This window comes from Podarcis cretensis, assembly GCF_951804945.1.
Source record: "Podarcis cretensis genome assembly, chromosome: 15".
NCBI lineage: Eukaryota > Metazoa > Chordata > Lepidosauria > Squamata > Lacertidae > Podarcis > Podarcis cretensis.
In genome coordinates, this window is record NC_137185.1 from 11529357 (window position 1) to 11545671 (window position 16315).

The following is a 16315-nucleotide window of genomic DNA, read 5'->3' on the forward strand; positions in this document are numbered from 1 at the left end:
ACATGTATGTCATTCACGCATTTCCTCTCCTCCTGCCCCGGCTGCAAGGAGATCAGAACTTTGCACTTCTCTTTTCAAACTGCAGTTTCAGCATCGTATCTGAATCCCTAGCTCTGGTTCTGCTAAAACAAGACACCTTCAAAAATAATGGTTTGATGTGGGCTGGTTTCACTAAACCATAGTTATTGCTAACCATGGTTTACACAGGTTCTGACACACTGCTAAACCGTGGTTGTCAGGAGAATCAACAAGCCCAAGTTCAATGGCACGATATAATATGTTCTCTATTTGGGTGCAGTACATAGTGAGAGCTAAGATCTGTGAAGGGAAGGAGCCAGGGATACTTTTCAGTAAAAGTTTCACTGGTTGCTTTCAAACGAGGCAGGGATTCTGCATTGCTCCAGCTGTGCTTGGACTCAAACTCCCAACATCCCTTGCCACAATCCCGCTGTAAACAAGCCCTTTTGCTCTGAGTGCACAGCAGTGCAGGCTTCCTCGCAGCACTCCCAAGTCCTTAGCAACCACTTCGGAAGTACAACATTACGAAGACGGCCGAGCAGCTAACGATTGTCCTGAGTGAACAGCTCCCAAAATTTGTTCAGGGTCCCTCTGAAACAAATCCTTGTTCCTTTGAAGCCTGCTGCCATGGTGACTTCATTAAGTTTGCTCACAAGGAATTCAGGCATCAGTCCCAAAGAGCCGCCAAGACCAGTCATCAGGAAAAAGTTGATACATTTCTAGTTGTGTCCCAAGTCATCAGGCACTGTCCAATCAGGCATTGCTACACAAAGGATTTAACCAGTGTGACCATGTGGTCCACCCCGCAGGCGACATCTACCACCTCACCTGGCACGATCACCTAAATATTTTTGGGAGGAAGCGAAGGCAGGGGCAGTGAGAAAGAGAGAGAGATCATTGGCTAAAATAAAACACTTCTCTTTTTTCTGGGTGGTGATACGACGACAAGCCCGCCCCAAATGTAAGCTATCAGAAAAAGCGCTGCAACATGGGAAGGGCACCTCGGCCAGCTTTGCCAACCTGGTGCCCTCTGGTTGCTTTGCAGAACAGCTCCCATCAATCACACCTCCATTCTCTCGGCTCTTTGCATTTGACGGTGACACATGAGCACCCAATTGGGAAACCAGAATGGTTTTTAAAAGGCAGGGAGAAGTCTGTGGGGGACAGCACTGTGTGTGCGTGTGTGCTTGTGACAGAGAGGGATATTGCATTCTGCAACAGAGAGACAGAGGTTGTATTTTGCCAAACAGTTCTTTCATGGCAACGTGTGAATAGGCGACCCCCTCTCCCATGGCAGTTACTTTGCAACAGCGCAGATGGCACACTATCAAGAGCTGAAATATGCCCACGTGCCCCAAAAGATTCGCAACCCCCTATTTTACCCTATACTACTGATTACTGAGAAAAATACCAAACTTTTAGAAGACATCTGAAGGCAGCCCTGTTTAAGGAAGCTTTTAATATTTAATAGGTTATTGTATTTTAGTGTTTTGTTGGAAGCCGCCCAGAGTGGCTGGGGAAACCCAGCCAGATGGGCGGGGTATGTATGTATGTATGTATGTATGTATGTATGTATAAATAAATAAATAAATAAATAAATATTATTATTATTATTATTATTATTATTATTATTACATTCGCTAGTCACTTTGCATGGAGGAAGGAAGGTCCCAGAGCAAGAAGAAACACAAAAGCAAATTGAAACCAGAATTATTTAAAGCAATGAATGCTACAGAATGCATTCCCCAGGAAGAACGACAGCTTGCTGTTGAGCCGCTACAGGAACTGTAGCTCTGCAGAAGGAACAGGCTTCTCCTAAGAGCTCCCATCACCCTTAACAAGCTACAGTTCCCAGGATCCATGATTGCTTGAAGTGGTATCACACTGCTTTAAATGTATAGTACCATAGCAACAGAGGAAGCAGATAAGCAGACAGGGCCTTTGCCTGCCTCTCCGGCCTTATCTGCTCTTACCTTTTGCCCTGCTCTTTCCGGGAAAGGGTCTTGTGTCTTAAAGCTCTGAATCAAAGCAGTCCATCCCCCACTTTTTTGGCCCCCTAGGTTTCCCCACAAAAGCCCGCTCTTTAGTGGCCCTTTGAAGCAAACGGCAATTCAGTTTTTCCACAGACTGCTGTTTGCTCCAATTTGACTTTAAATAGCGAGTTCTCACAGGGAAAGCTATAGAGCAAAAAAAAAGGAAGGAGAAGGGGGTGCTCACTCATGGAGCTTTTAAAGTGTGGTCCTTGCCTAGAAACAGCAGAGGGAAGGCGAGTGTGGATAAGCCCCCAGCTGTGACCGATAAAGCCAGCCTCGTCACAAGGGAACATCAGCCAAGGAAGGTGCCTCGCAGCGCATTTTGGGATATATGAAAAAGGAAGTCTGTTACTGCTCCCGTCAGAGCGGAAGCCAGCTCTTGCCGCCTTCCATGCCAAAACGCTGCATGATTTGGCAGCCACCTGAGCTGCTTCTTGGAAAGAGGGTGGAGGCGGCAATGTTGGTTGAGGAGAACCAGCTACACATGCACACCGTCTGTTGCTGCTTCCCTTCAAACCTAGGCCAGGAATGGCAACGCCGCCACGTGACGGAGCAGCAGGTGCCCTGTAGATTTCGTGATCATGGATTCCGGTAGAGAAAGAAGCAGACTTCCTGCAGTAATGCATGTCTCTGAATTTCCAAGAGTCCGTTGCCAACATTCTTCAAGCTGTCCCAATTCAGGCCAGGTCAAAGAGAAACAGTGCGGGGGGGGGGAGGCATTTCCATCCCCACCCTTTTGAAAGCACCCTCTTCGTGATCTTTCAGGTCCTCACCTGCACAACACCTCTCCAACATCCAGAGGGAAGGCAGTGCCTCCTGCCCTCACACTGAAATGGCTTAATAATAATAATAATTTATTATTTATACCCTGCCCATCTGGCTGGGTTTCCCCAGCCACTCTGGGCGGCTTCCAACAAAACACTAAAATACAATAACCTATTAAACATTAAAAGCTTCCCTAAACAGGGCTGCCTTTAGATGTCTTCTAAAAGTTTGGTAGTTATTTTTCTCTTTGACATCTGGAGGGAGGGTGTTCCACAGGGTGGGAGCCACTACCGAGAAGGCCCTCTGCCTGGTTCCCTGTAACTTGGCTTCTTGCAGCGAGGGAACCGCCAGAAGGCCCTCGGCGCTGGACCTCAGTGTCTGGGCAGAACGATGGAGGTGGAGACACTCCTTCAGGTATACTGGGCCAAGGGCCGTTTAGGGCTTTAAAGGTCAGCACCAACACTTTGAATCGTGCTCGGAAATGTACTGGGAGCCAGTGTAGGTCTTTCAAGACCAGTGCTATATGATCTTGGCGGCTGCTCCCAGTCACCAATCTAGCTGCCGCATTCTGGATTAGTTGTAGTTTCCGGGTCACCTTCAAAGGTAGCCCCACATAGAGTGGATTGCAGTAGTCCAAGCGAGAGATAACCAGAGCATGCAACACTCCGGCGAGACAGTCTGCGGGCAGGTAGGGTCTCAGCCTACGTACCAGATGGAGCTGATAAACAGCTGCCCTGGACACAGAACTGACCTGTGCCTCCATGGACAGCTGTGAGTCCAGAATGACTCCCAGGCTGCGCACCTGGTCCTTCAGGGGCACAGTTACCCCATTCAGGACCAGGGAATCCTCCACACCCGCCAGCCTCCTGTGCGCCCAAAACAGCACTTCTGTCTTGTCAGGATTCAACCTCAATCTGTTAGCCGCCATCCATCCTCCAACCGCCTCCAAACACTCACACAGGACCTTCACCGCCTTCACTGGTTCCAATTTGAAAGAGAGGTAGAGCTGGGTATCATCCGCATACTGATGAACACCCAGCCTAAACCCCCTGATGATCTCTCCCAGCGGCTGCATGTAGTTGTTGAAAAGCTTAGGCTGACATTGCTGCATGGCCATCGCTGATTGGCTACACTGTAGTGTTGCTCTATCAGGCCAGAGGCCTATCTTACTCTAGCATCCCATTTCCCACAGTGAGCAACCGGAGACCTGCAGGCAGCCCACGGTGAGGGCAATAATCGGTGGGGCAGAGAGCAATCCAGAATTGGAGGCCGTAAAGGATGGGAGCCAGGAGACCGAGATGAGGCAGGCTGCTGGAGAAGCCGGGGGGTCTCCCCCTCCTGCTGCGGCCAACTCCCCTCTCCCACCCCAGTCTCGCAGAACATGCAGAGAAATGAAAAGGGCAGAGAAGAGACTGGTTGTACACAGGCGCAGTCTACGACTACTTGGGGGAAAGGAACTCTGGAGAGGAGCCTTACAGAGAGCAGTGGGAAGGCAGGGACCTTCAGGCCTCACAACTGTCTCCTTGGGGCAAGACCTACTGGGAAGAGTTGTGCTGGCCACTAGGCTGCGCTGTTTAGGCTTCTTTGAATAAAGTGCTCGTGGGGCTGATCTATGCCTGACTCTGGTTCCTGAAAACCATGAGCATTTCAGCCACATTTGGGACCTTAGCTCAACATGGCTGCCCAATTTTTGCAGATCAATCTTTTTTTTAAAAAAAACAACCAAAAGGCAAAGAGGAGCTTCCTTACCCTCCATGGGAAGTACTGGTCTTCCATTCTGCCGATCCCCAAACATCCTCTGACATTTTTGCCCCATACAAAGAGCTCTCCTCGGTCTGCAAAGCAACACAATATACCAAGTGATGACTCCCAAGTTGGCCGTGGTGGACATTTGCTTATTTGTTGGCAGAAAGATTCATTTTAAATCCAGTTCCTTAATTGGCCACTACAGGTATTCCTCTACCTCCTAATTTAAAAAAAAAATGAAAATGAAAGGGAGCACATCTTAGTTACTCGTAGTTATTTGTGATGGGAGATGAGGAAAGTCAAACCGTCATAATCGTAATTGTTTTGCTGCTGCTGCTTTTTTTTGACAGAACCAACCTTACTTTGGCTAATCTCTCTCTGTGTAATGAACTAGCGCAGTTTATTGAGCAGCTGCCCCCTGCAGGATTCATTTGGTGCCAAGCCCATGGAAACAACACACACAAATCCAGCAGCAAATCCAGAAAATTATGTCTGCCTGCCTCTCTTTTGTTTTTAATTGTAAATGGACCGCATTTGCAAGTGGCATTGCGGCACGGCCATTAATGGGCTCCATTACCATAAAAGTGCCTTGTTCCCAGGATCAGAAACTGGGCAATATCCAACCATTGTGTCCTGGCAGCATGACTTCACGCACCTGCCTCCTCCCCACCTGCCCTGCTCCCTCCCCAAATCTTTTCCAGAGGGCTGTGTCTGGGGCAGGAAAGAGGGGGTGGCAGGTCCAACTGCACAAGTGAAATTGAGTTACCATATTTTTCCATGTATAACACACACCCCCCCCCGTGTACAACACAACCCCTATTGGGGGGGACTCAAATTTACGAAAATGGGGAAAGATGACCCCCGTGTATAAGATGATCCCTGTTTTTTAACATTAGAGTAAAAAAACCTAGCCTTATACACGGAAAAGTACACTTAGCACTATTTCCAATACAACCCACTCCTCCTTCCATCAGGATTTTCACCAACCCAACACAGACCCTCTTCCTTTAGCCCCCTCTGCCTTTCACTACCTCACTCTTCATCCCCATTACACACCAGCTGGGCTTGTATACTGGCCTCTGCCCACTGACCACATTGTTTGTGTCCTGCCTTTAGACCCCAAACTTACATTTTCCTCTTGCTTAACTATTTCCCCCTTCCCTCTCAGGTGGTGCACTGTTTTCTGACGTTCTGTCGCCAACACATTCCGTAGTCGAAATGCTGGTGAACCTTCTATGATGTCACAGCAACTCGGCCAATGAAGTGCTCAGAGAGGGCTCACGGACAAGCATCCAGCTTTTAAGCCTGTTTATAACGAGGCAGCTCTAATACTGAATGCTTTTGCTTGGCTGACTAATAAAAACATTGCTGAATCAGGCAATATCCTGTTCTCACAGTGGCCAACCAGAAGCCTGTGGGAAACCTGCAAGCAGGATTCAAGCACAAGAGCCCTCTCTCCTCCTTCCATTACTGCTTCTAACTCGGGAGGCAGAGCATAACCACAATGGCTAGTACCCATCAATAGCCCTCTCCTCCTCCAGGAATATATCTAGTCCTCTTTTAAAGACATCTAGTTTGGTGGCCATCCAGTGGGAGGGAGTTCCATAGTTTAACTCTGTGCTGTGTGAAGGACTTTATCTGTTCTGAATCTTCAAACAGTTCCCTTCATTGGATGTCCACAATTTCTAGTGTTAATTAATCAGCACTAACGGGACTTGGCAGAGGGAACAGATGCAAACTACAAAAATTGCTCTGGGTTACCTGTGGGAAGCAAGAAAACTGACAGGAGAAAGAAAAACTCCTCTTCGGACTTGAAAGAGGCAGGGGCAGAAAATCCCCCAGCCGAAGACTGCAAAATCCTTGAATTAAACCTCGCTCAAACTTACTTCTGAGTTCACATGCCCAGGCATGCTTTGGAAGCCACTTACTGGTGACAGCAGCAAACTGGCTGAGTCCACAGCGGATCTGAGCCACATGTACATCCAGGTTGAGGTCTGAGAGGCCGAACAGGGTGGGTGGGATCATTTCAGGAGTCCCCGTTTCCATCAGCTTCGGTCCTTTCCCAAGTATCCCGTAGCCCCAGACAAAGACATGGCCTTCCTCTGGGTTGGGGGTCAAGAGAGGCTCAGTGTTAACATGCTCAGTCCTTTGCAACGCCCCGTGTCCACCAGATCCATTAGCTCAACACTCTAACTAACCGAGTCAACTTGTTCCACCTCCTCCCCCCATTTGAACGATTCCCTCCCCATCCCATGCGTTCCAGTGTTCATGAGAGAAGGAGAAAAAACCTTTCTCCATCCACTCCCTCTAGGCCACACATAGTTTTATAAACTGCTATCATTGCCACCTTTTAATCTGAACTATGAAGTCCCAAATGTTGCAACCTTTCCTCATACAGGAGTCACTCCCCCTTCTAGATCATTTTCTGTTTTTCATTAGCTCTGGCGCCACCTACTGTTGGCCTCCTTGCCTTCTCCCACAAAGCATCATGCAAATGTTTTAAATCATAGATTTTTTAAGCGCTGGACATACCATTTAAGACAGCGTTGACTGTCCCTCCGCAAGCAGCCTCCTTCACTTTCCCAACTTTGAAGGGCAGGTGTCTGGGCACATTAACCTATGCAACACGGAAGTTTGAGACACTGATCAGATACGGTTTGGGTTTCATATATGTGTGTATTTATACTTTACTTGTATATCACGCTTTTCCTCCAAGTTCCTCAAGGTGACAGACACACTCCCTATCCTGTTTCTTCGCAACAACCCTGTGAGGTAGGCTGAGCCGGTCACTGGGACTCCGCCCAAAGTTACCCAGTGAGCTTCACACCTCTGAGTGGGGATCTGAACCCTGGCCTTGCAGAGCCGAGCCCCAAAACTAAAACCAGAACACCACACTGGCTTAAAAATAAGTCTTCCACAGTTTGGTTCAGTGACAAGAGTTTCACACTGACATTACAGGATGCGAGAACAGAAGAGCAACTGAAAGCATGTCTGCCTAAAAATCCAATATCCTCCATCTTTCATACTCTGCATTTTATAGTTCCAGAATTCAATACCTCCTTTTTTAAAGTTTAATTCTAGCCCAGTCTAGCACCTCTCAGACTGGTGCTCTCCAGTGCTGGACTACAACTCCCATCAGCTCAAGGCAACACGTTAAAATGCACTATATTAAGGGAAATGACAAAAATGTGCATATTAGGGCAAAATTGTGTACCCCAAAATGTATATATTAGAAAAAATGCACTCTAAAACGCTGGTGAATTTTCATGAGGACTTAAAGAAAATGCAAGCTAATGTGGAAATGTGGAGAACTAAATTTATGATCGCAAAAAATAAGAAACGGAGACTGATAGATTTGCTTCTCCTGAACTTGGACTGATATAAATTCCACTATGGCCAAGACCCAAAGCATAACCCTTGTTGCTGTCCAAAAATTGCACCACCAAGCCTCAACATTCCAGCAGGACCCCAGCACCACCTGAAAATCTCAGGGGGGAGACACCCATCCTCACCCGCTTACTGTCAAACACAAGAGCCAGGAGTTCAAACCCCATCTGAACTGTTCTCACCTGGGTTGACTCAGTAACCGAAGACAGCTGCAGGTATTCAGAGTTCCCCCAGCCAAAGATGTCGCCGTCCTCCGACACAGCAAGGCAACAGTCGCCGCAGGTAGAAACCTGAGCGATGCGCACACCCGTGATGTCTCCACCAAGCTTTGTGGGGGTGCTGACAATGTCGTAGTGACCGAGGCCTGATGTGGAAACAGAGAAAATCCCTTGTATATGTTATACCATTTCCATCATCCCAGACCACTGGTCCTGCTAACTAGGGATAATGGGAGTTGTAGTCCAACAACATCTAGGGAGCCGCAGGTTTCCCTTCCCTGAAGCAGTCATTTCCATGCTCTTAATTTCCATGGACAAGCATCCTTCTGCCTCAACCGTGCTGCTCCCACGAGAGGTAGAAAGTGTTGGGGAGCAGAACAAACTCCCTAGACTAGGTTCATGCCCCATCCTGCCACCAGGACCCTTCGGACAGCTTACCTGTTTGGCCATCCGCTCCCCACCCACAGGCATAGACATCTCCTTTCTCCGTCCTGAAGAGGCTGTGGTCCTGCCCACAAGCAACCTATAGGCACACACAAAACAGCAGGTGAAGAGTTGGACAAAAAAAATTGTTTGAAATTAAATCAATGCAAGCGGAAACTGCAACAAAGTGTTGCAGCGCCGAGGGCTGCTGTTCAGTGTTCCAGGGAGAGTATGTTCCATTCCTCCTCTCAATGGTCAGGGCCCTTCCGCACTATGCATTTAGAACAGTATCATGCTCCTTTCGTGGCTTATTCTGTAGAATTCTGGGAAGTGCAGTTTGTTAAGGGTGTTTGTCAAGGGAAGAGGGATTCGCTGTTAAACTACTCTTCCGTCAGTGTCCTGAGCGAGATGGACCAATGGTTTGACTTGGACTAACTTACACACAAAAGCACATCCCTTCCCACCTCATCTTAGGCATGTTCTATTCACACATGAAATAATAATTCAGTTCATACCCAGAAATGGCAGGAGAGAGTTGGAGATTCCTTGTGGCTCACGAGGAGACCTTCCCCAGATCCCAAAGAGGATGTCAGTGAGGGCGGAGGAAGCCCCGAAAAGACCAAAGGAGCAGCGGGGCTTTGTTTACGCTGCTCAGCAGCCCTGCCTAACAGCTGCCATGCGGGGCAGTGCAGCTGCCGCCCCCGCTTTCCCATGCACCCTTGGCCCCAGAGCTTCAATTCTAGTTGTGGATATTTTTGGATGCAGGATTTTTGGTCTGGACTGAAGAGAGAGCGGCAGAGAGGGCATTTAAAGGGCGTTTAGAGGATGCTAACTGACACTTAGACAATTTCACTTATGTGCGAGGGGCCCAGAATGTAACCCCCCTGTAAATGGGGAGTAGCCTTTAGATGCAAAGCAACAGATAATGATGGTGATAAGAACAGTGTACAAATTCAACAGGCTACTTACCTGGACAACTTTATCTTCAAGTTGTGGCAGGCGGTTAATAAGCTGGCTCTCACTGTATGCGGCCAGGAAGAGATCATAACAAAGAAAGTGAAGTAAGCCACCAAGAAGTTGCATGGTTGGGATCATTTTTAAAGCACATTAGGGTTTACGCCATACTAATTTTTGACCGCGTTTTGTAGTAAATCACATCTAAATTCACCACCTTTCTGGCAAACACACAGGGTTATTTGCAATTTAACAATGGCTTGGAATTGCGGCTGTCATGGGATTAAATAAATCTTACTTGAGGATTTACTCAATTAACTGATTAGATGGGGGCAGGGAACTATCCATCTCAAGTTTTGGGATGTTACACCAGTGTCACGGCGTAAGACGAACCTCCCATTCTCTCTCCCGTACAGTTCTTCTAAGTGGCTCTTATTATCTGCATCCTATAAGGCAGGACGAAGATTTTAGCATAAGAACATCAAGCAAGCACAGGGATGCTTGACCTAATTTCAGGCAGAATTCATATAACCAACATGCTGGGTGGAAAAATATTATTTTGGCTGCAGGGCCTCTCTGGTTATTCAGACAATCCATTCTCTCCATCTTGCTCAGTAGGGCTGATGGGAAGTGGAGCCCAGTCTCCTTAGCAACTCCTGGGTTAGGGAGTTTGTTAGGCCGTATCTGCGCTATACATCCTGGGAGCTGTAATTTGTTAGGGGTTCTGAGAGTTGTTAGGAGACTGCTTATTTCCCTCACAGAGCTACAATTCCCAGAGTTCCCTGGAAAAGGGATTCATTGTTAAACCACTCTGGGCCTTAGGGACAGAGCTCACTCTCTGTACGCAGAAGGGTTCAATGCCTGGAATCTCCAGTTAAACAAGAACTCAGGAAACAGGGTATGAGAACAATCTCTTACCTCTAACAGATTATTAATAATAATATTATTATTATTACCTTGCTAGAGGTAATAATAATATGTATGTATGGAAAAAGTTGGAAAATTCTTTAAAGACATTCAGAATTTGACAAACCTGCTTTGGGAGATACATTTGGAGAAACAGATACGTTTGGAACAGAGCAAATAGTCTCACCTGTAAATTTCACCTTCGACCACTTTCCGGCCACACTGCCCATAGGAATTGTTGCCCATGCTGAAGACTGAAACAAAGTTATAGGATGCCATCAGACAGATATCAAGTACCCTCAAGGATAGATACTGGCTGAGTTCGGACACAATGCTAAGCAATGACTTAGCAGTATAGAGTGAGTCTAGCCTCCACACTGGGCTCACATGCTCCTACCTTCCTTTGTCAAGTGTGGCCACAAGACAGAGATCAGAAGCTTCCAATTCTGTTTTAGGCTGGTCACCTGAACTACTAACTGTAGTTAAACTGTGGTCATTTCTAGAATCATTTCTAGAATTGAGGATAGTTTTGCAGTGGGAGTATGTAGGGCAAGCTTTTGAAGCACCCCCACATCAAAAAGCTGGGGGAGATACTTAATTACAAACAGCATCCCTCCTTAGAACTTCATTGGAGTTCCACCATACCTCCTTCAGAGTCTGTCAGCACTAAGGAGTGTGCTCTCCCACAGGAAACCTGTACAACTCGGGTCTGCTGAGGCTTGTCCAGGGGCAGTGCAACAGGACTTGGCTCCAAGACATATTCGTAACCTTTAGCTTTTATAAAATATACAATGAGAGAAAGCACAGGTATTATTGCATACAAACATGAGTGCTGGTTCCAGAGGTAGCCATGGAATCTGTTGTGGCAAAACTACTAACAGGTCTTATGGAACCTTAAAAATTGTGGGATAAGGTTTGGGAGGCTAATGGTTGGATGATGCCCATCAGGACTGGAAGGGCACGATGCAGGAAGCCCAACAGTTAAGTTGGATATTTTATCCTAAAATAAAAATGACAGGACCAAAGGTACATGGGCATACAAAGTTTCAAACCAGCCAAGTCTTCACAGACTTACAGCGATCTCTCCTGCTCTGATGAAACCCAATCTGGGAATCCTTGTTGAGGCCCGTGCCCCAGACTTTGGTGACATCGGTCGTTCTGGAGGATAGGAGGGTGAATCCATAGCCACAGGCAGCAGAGGAAATCTTTCAAAATGAGATACAAGTAGATGTTGATATTGATAATAGAAACAAAGGACTCAGCAACATCGCTAGATCTCCAGAAATGAAGAAAGGGCACAAGCTAAAGTGACCTCCTGCTCCTGGCAGGAGCCAGGAACATACAAATTAGCCTGTTGGATCAGGCCGATGGCCCAGCTAGTCAACATCCTGTTCTTACAGCGGCCAACCAGATGGGAAGCCCAAAAGCAGGACCTGAGCACACAAGCACTCTACCCACCTGGAATTCCCAGCAACTGCTATTCAGTGAAAGAAAGAGAACTTCCTTTTGGCCGTCCTGAATCTTCCAATGCTCACTGCTGGTTTACCATTGTAGCCACCACTCTAAGCAATCTTGGCTCTGCCCAATGCACAGCAGCAGTTGGCATAATGGGAAAAGATGCTTTACCAGCCCATCAATGCCTCTTGAGCATCCCAAATTAAAAAAGGAGGCCAGCTTCCTCATTTCCCCCCACTCACCTTGTCGTCCACCTCCAGGCGATATGGAGTGGGCTGGATCCTCCGTTTCCTGAACCCAGGGTCAGGCACGACAAAGGTGGGAATTCCCAACGCCCCCGAGAAGCAGAAACCCCACACAAACACCCGGTCTTTCCTTTTGGCTTGTTTCCCCACGTACTGGAAAATGGGGGCATTGTCGTCAGCTTCTTTGATATCCCTGATGCTCTTCGTCCCGGCTGCTTTTGCCAGGCCTCTGGAGAGCCCCTCAGAAGGAAGCCTCGGGGGGAGGTCAAGAAAGGTCCTGCAGGGGCCGCACAGAGAGCCTTGCTGGGGGTTTTGAGTGGGGAGACCGAGGGGGCGCTGTGTCCTTGTTAGAGGCCCTTGAAAAAGACCCCTCGTGCAGAACAAGGCCAGGCCCCAAGGAGACCCCAATCCATTTCCGGGGAGGCCCTGAAATAGCCCTTCCTTGGGCGTCCAAGGGGGGCCCAGGGCGTCACTTGAGGGCCTCAGAAGCAGCCCCGGAGAAGCTCTCCGGGAAAAGCCCCATATTCCCCGAGGGAGCCCCAGCTGCGCCCCCCTTGACCCCCTCTGGAGTTCTGGGGACAGCAGCGCAGCCCCACGGGAGCCCCGAATCTTGCACACTTGCACCAGCCCCCCATGAGGCCCCATCGCTGCCTAGCGAGGCCGCGCTTTCTCCGCCGCCGCGTCTACGGCTTCTGGTCCAGGCGCAGGAACACCTGCAGCATGGGCAGCGCCATCTTGTTCACCTTTCGCCTTTCATCCGCGCTCTCCGTCTGCGCATGTGCAGCGCCTCTCCGTCGAAGCGCGGCCACGACACGGCAGGCAATGAAGCAGGTGCCTGGTCCGCGCAGGCGCCGAGGTTGTGTCGGTAAAACGCGCCGACGACGGAACGCTCTGCGCAGCCGCAGAAGCTTCATCCCAATAGTAGCCATGATACGAGAGGCAGTTCAGTTTCTCCCTCGCCCCTTCTCACCTAGTCAGCCATTCGTTAGAGGGCGCTGGATGCCTTTCAGCTTTCATTTCGCTCTGCGCAACGACCACCTCCTAAGGGCAGCCATGACACGATAGGCTAGAAGCTACGGTCAGGCTTCATATTAGTTAAGGATATTTCACTTGGCCTAATCTCCCGTATCTGAGTTGACGGCGGCAGCCATGACACTAGAGGCACATAGTTGCCTGACGTTTCTGAATGATTATCCATTCATTTTTATAGGAGTAAGCAGTGCTTTTAAAAAAAATGTTCAGGGGTACTCTCATTTTCATATTGAAATACTGCCCCTCAATGAGGCCAAACTTGGATACACAAAATGTTTAGGGGTATGCATACTCCTGCGAAAAAATGCACTGGGAGTAAGCCCAATGGATCTGAGTGAACTAGTATAGAATTGCATTCCTAAAACAAAACAAAACAAAAAAACCACATTCAAAACAAATGTTCTAATTAAAACAGGCAATGCCTGTTTTATGTGAGGATAGTTTATACCAATGACCACACCCCGCTCCTCAGACCACAGTAGATTTTTTTTTTTTTGAGCGTGTGTAGTTCAACCCTTTTAAAGCATAAAATGCACCAATGAGCATTACTTCCCTTCATTAAAGTATAATAAAAAAAATTAATGCAATTAAATACCAAAAAGAACCATTAAAAATACTTTTGAACTATTCATGGAAAAGCACTGGAGGTTCTTATTCCATTAAGGCTGCAATCTTGTGTACACTTGTGTAAGCTCCACTGATCCCAGTGGGACTAACTGCAGAGCAAATTTACATTTATATTCTAACGTTTCCTAAGGAGCTCAAGGTGGAGTTCTCCTCCTTCCCATAACTTTCACACGACAACCTTGTGAGGTTGTCTGAGAGGCAGTGACTGCCCCCCCTCCAATCACTCACTGAGCCTCATGGCCAAGCAGGACCTAAACCCTGGTCTCCCAGGTCCTACTCCGGCACTCTAACCACTATACCACACTGCACAGTACAGTGGTACCTCGGGTTAAGAACTTAATTCATTCCGGAGGTCCGTTCTTAACTTGAAACTGTTCTTAGCCTGAGGTACCACTTTAGCTAATGGGGCCTCCCACTGCTGCCACGCCACCACCGCCCGATTTCTGTTCTCATCCTGAAGCAAAGTTCTTAACCTGAGGTACTATTTCTGGGTTAGTGGAGTCTGTCACCTGAAGCGTCTGTAACCTGAAGCGTCTGTAACCCGAGGTACCACTGTACTAGAATCTTGATGCTTCTGGCTCCTCTGCAAGCCTGTTTATACCCACACTTCAGACACATTCACTTCATAGTGAAGTCAGGTGCGTACATTTGAGACAGCTGTCAAACACATGGGGCAAAAACATCCCCACCCGCTCTCTGATATGTTCAACACCATGCAGATGCAACTTGAAACACAAGGCGGAGAAGATGAGCTTGTTTCATATTAAGCTGCACATGTGTTATGGGCATTCCCATTCAAATGGTGTGCGTGCACTAATATGACTGATTATGCAGGGCGGGGCTTACCTGGGCCCCCACAATATTGTATTCAAGTTGGCTGCCCTGCTCTGAGGCATCTAATCATAGCCTGCATTTTTATTAAGGCTTGATCAGGGCCTGTATTTTAAAATGAGCTTAAAGATTTTCAAATGTTCATGCCAGGCAGAAGACCAGCTGCCTAAGAACCTTGGCAAGATGTTTATTCTCCTGGACAAGGGGGTCCCCTGATTTATAGCAGAAAACAATTCTCAAAGTCAAAGGGAATTACAGGCTGACAGCCAAGGTTACACTGACCCTACATATTACAGAAGATAAAAAAGGAGATAAACATAATTAAGAGTTGATAAATAGTAAAATAAAACCATGTGCCTCCCATTAAACTTGAGCCATATTTTCCTAAGGTTGAAAGGTCAAGAGCAGTGAAAAAGGCAACTGGCTTGGCTGGAGAAGAGAAGTTTTCTTTCTATCTCATTTTGAGGCTGGAAACTGTTCCTTCCTTTTTTACTTTGAAAAGGTTTATTCTTCTAAAAAGCTATCTATGTTATGTATTAAATATATTGGCTTAAATGTAATTATGCAAAGGAATTAGAAGCTAAGAAATGTTAAATCCTTATGCTAGATTCTTATTTCATATAGTTGGAAGAGATCACAGGGGCCATCAGCCACCAGCCCAGCCCCCCCTGCCAAGCAGGAAACATCATTAGAGCACACATATGGTTATCTGTTTAAAGACCTTCAAGAGAAGGAGATCTTTCAATGATGATGTGAACTCAAGATCCTTGACATCTGTTTAAGATAAAAATTTAAGATTAAACCATTTGTTTTGGAGGGCAATAGGGCGAGGTGAGCTGGTAATTAAGGTTCCTTGTTGAGACACATGTAAGATATATTACTACTTATTTGTCATTTATAGATAGAAGAATATATATCTTTTTGTTTCCCATAAAAGGGCATGAGGAAATGGGTGTATCTTTTGTGATTGGTTCTAGCAAACAGCCAATAGGAATTTCAACCAGGCTGATTGGACAGAGGCAGCCACAGGAGAAGCAAGGGGGCTGGATTAAGGAAATATAAGTGCTGGCCATAACGGCAGGAGGCCAGGCCAGAGCTTGGTAACCATATACCACTGTGCCTCATATTTATTTGTCTGACAAATAAATTATTATTTTAATTTCTCTATTGCTGCGTTGAATATTTCATTCCAGCTAAGCGTTAACCACAAGCAGGGTGCTACAGCTCCATGACCTCCCATTCCTTTCCTCTTAGACACAGATATACTTGGACATAGACCAAGGTCGTATTTAGAGCATGCATTCACCCTTCCCCTTGTACTTCGTAAAGCACCACACCTGTGGATGCCGCAATGGAAATCAGATTTCCCCAACATGGTTCCCTCCAGATACCAGCATACTTGGAGAAACCCTAGGCTGGGAAAGTACAATATAAGGGGCACAAATAAGGAAGTCCAGTGAGAACCAGGCATTCTTGGTAGCCATAGGTTGATGTCAGGCCACATCCACAACATCTACTGCTTTAATCTGTCATGGTTTATCCCAGAGCTGTGGTTTGCTAAGGATGTTGAGAGTGGGTAGGAGAACCCTGATTCCCTTCCCAATGCTGCAGTTTCCGATTGGTTTAACAATCAACCCCTCTTTCCCAGAGAACTCTGGGAATTGTAGTTCTGTGA

General features: G+C 47.2%; 1 protein-coding gene across 1 annotated transcript; it reads right to left on the reverse strand.

Annotated features, from left to right (window-relative positions):
• Nucleotides 1–266: 266 nt before the first annotated feature.
• Nucleotides 267–12873, reverse strand: RCC1L (RCC1 like). Its single transcript, XM_079955657.1, has 11 exons — nucleotides 12148–12873; nucleotides 11526–11655; nucleotides 11096–11224; nucleotides 10638–10704; nucleotides 9560–9611; nucleotides 8606–8690; nucleotides 8132–8313; nucleotides 7095–7179; nucleotides 6491–6664; nucleotides 4566–4651; nucleotides 267–859 (listed from the first exon to the last, which is right to left on the reverse strand). The coding sequence occupies exons 1-11, from the start codon at nucleotides 12793–12795 to the stop codon at nucleotides 782–784; spliced, it is 1716 nt and encodes a 571-aa protein (XP_079811783.1). The 5' UTR covers nucleotides 12796–12873; the 3' UTR covers nucleotides 267–781.
• Nucleotides 12874–16315: the final 3442 nt, after the last annotated feature.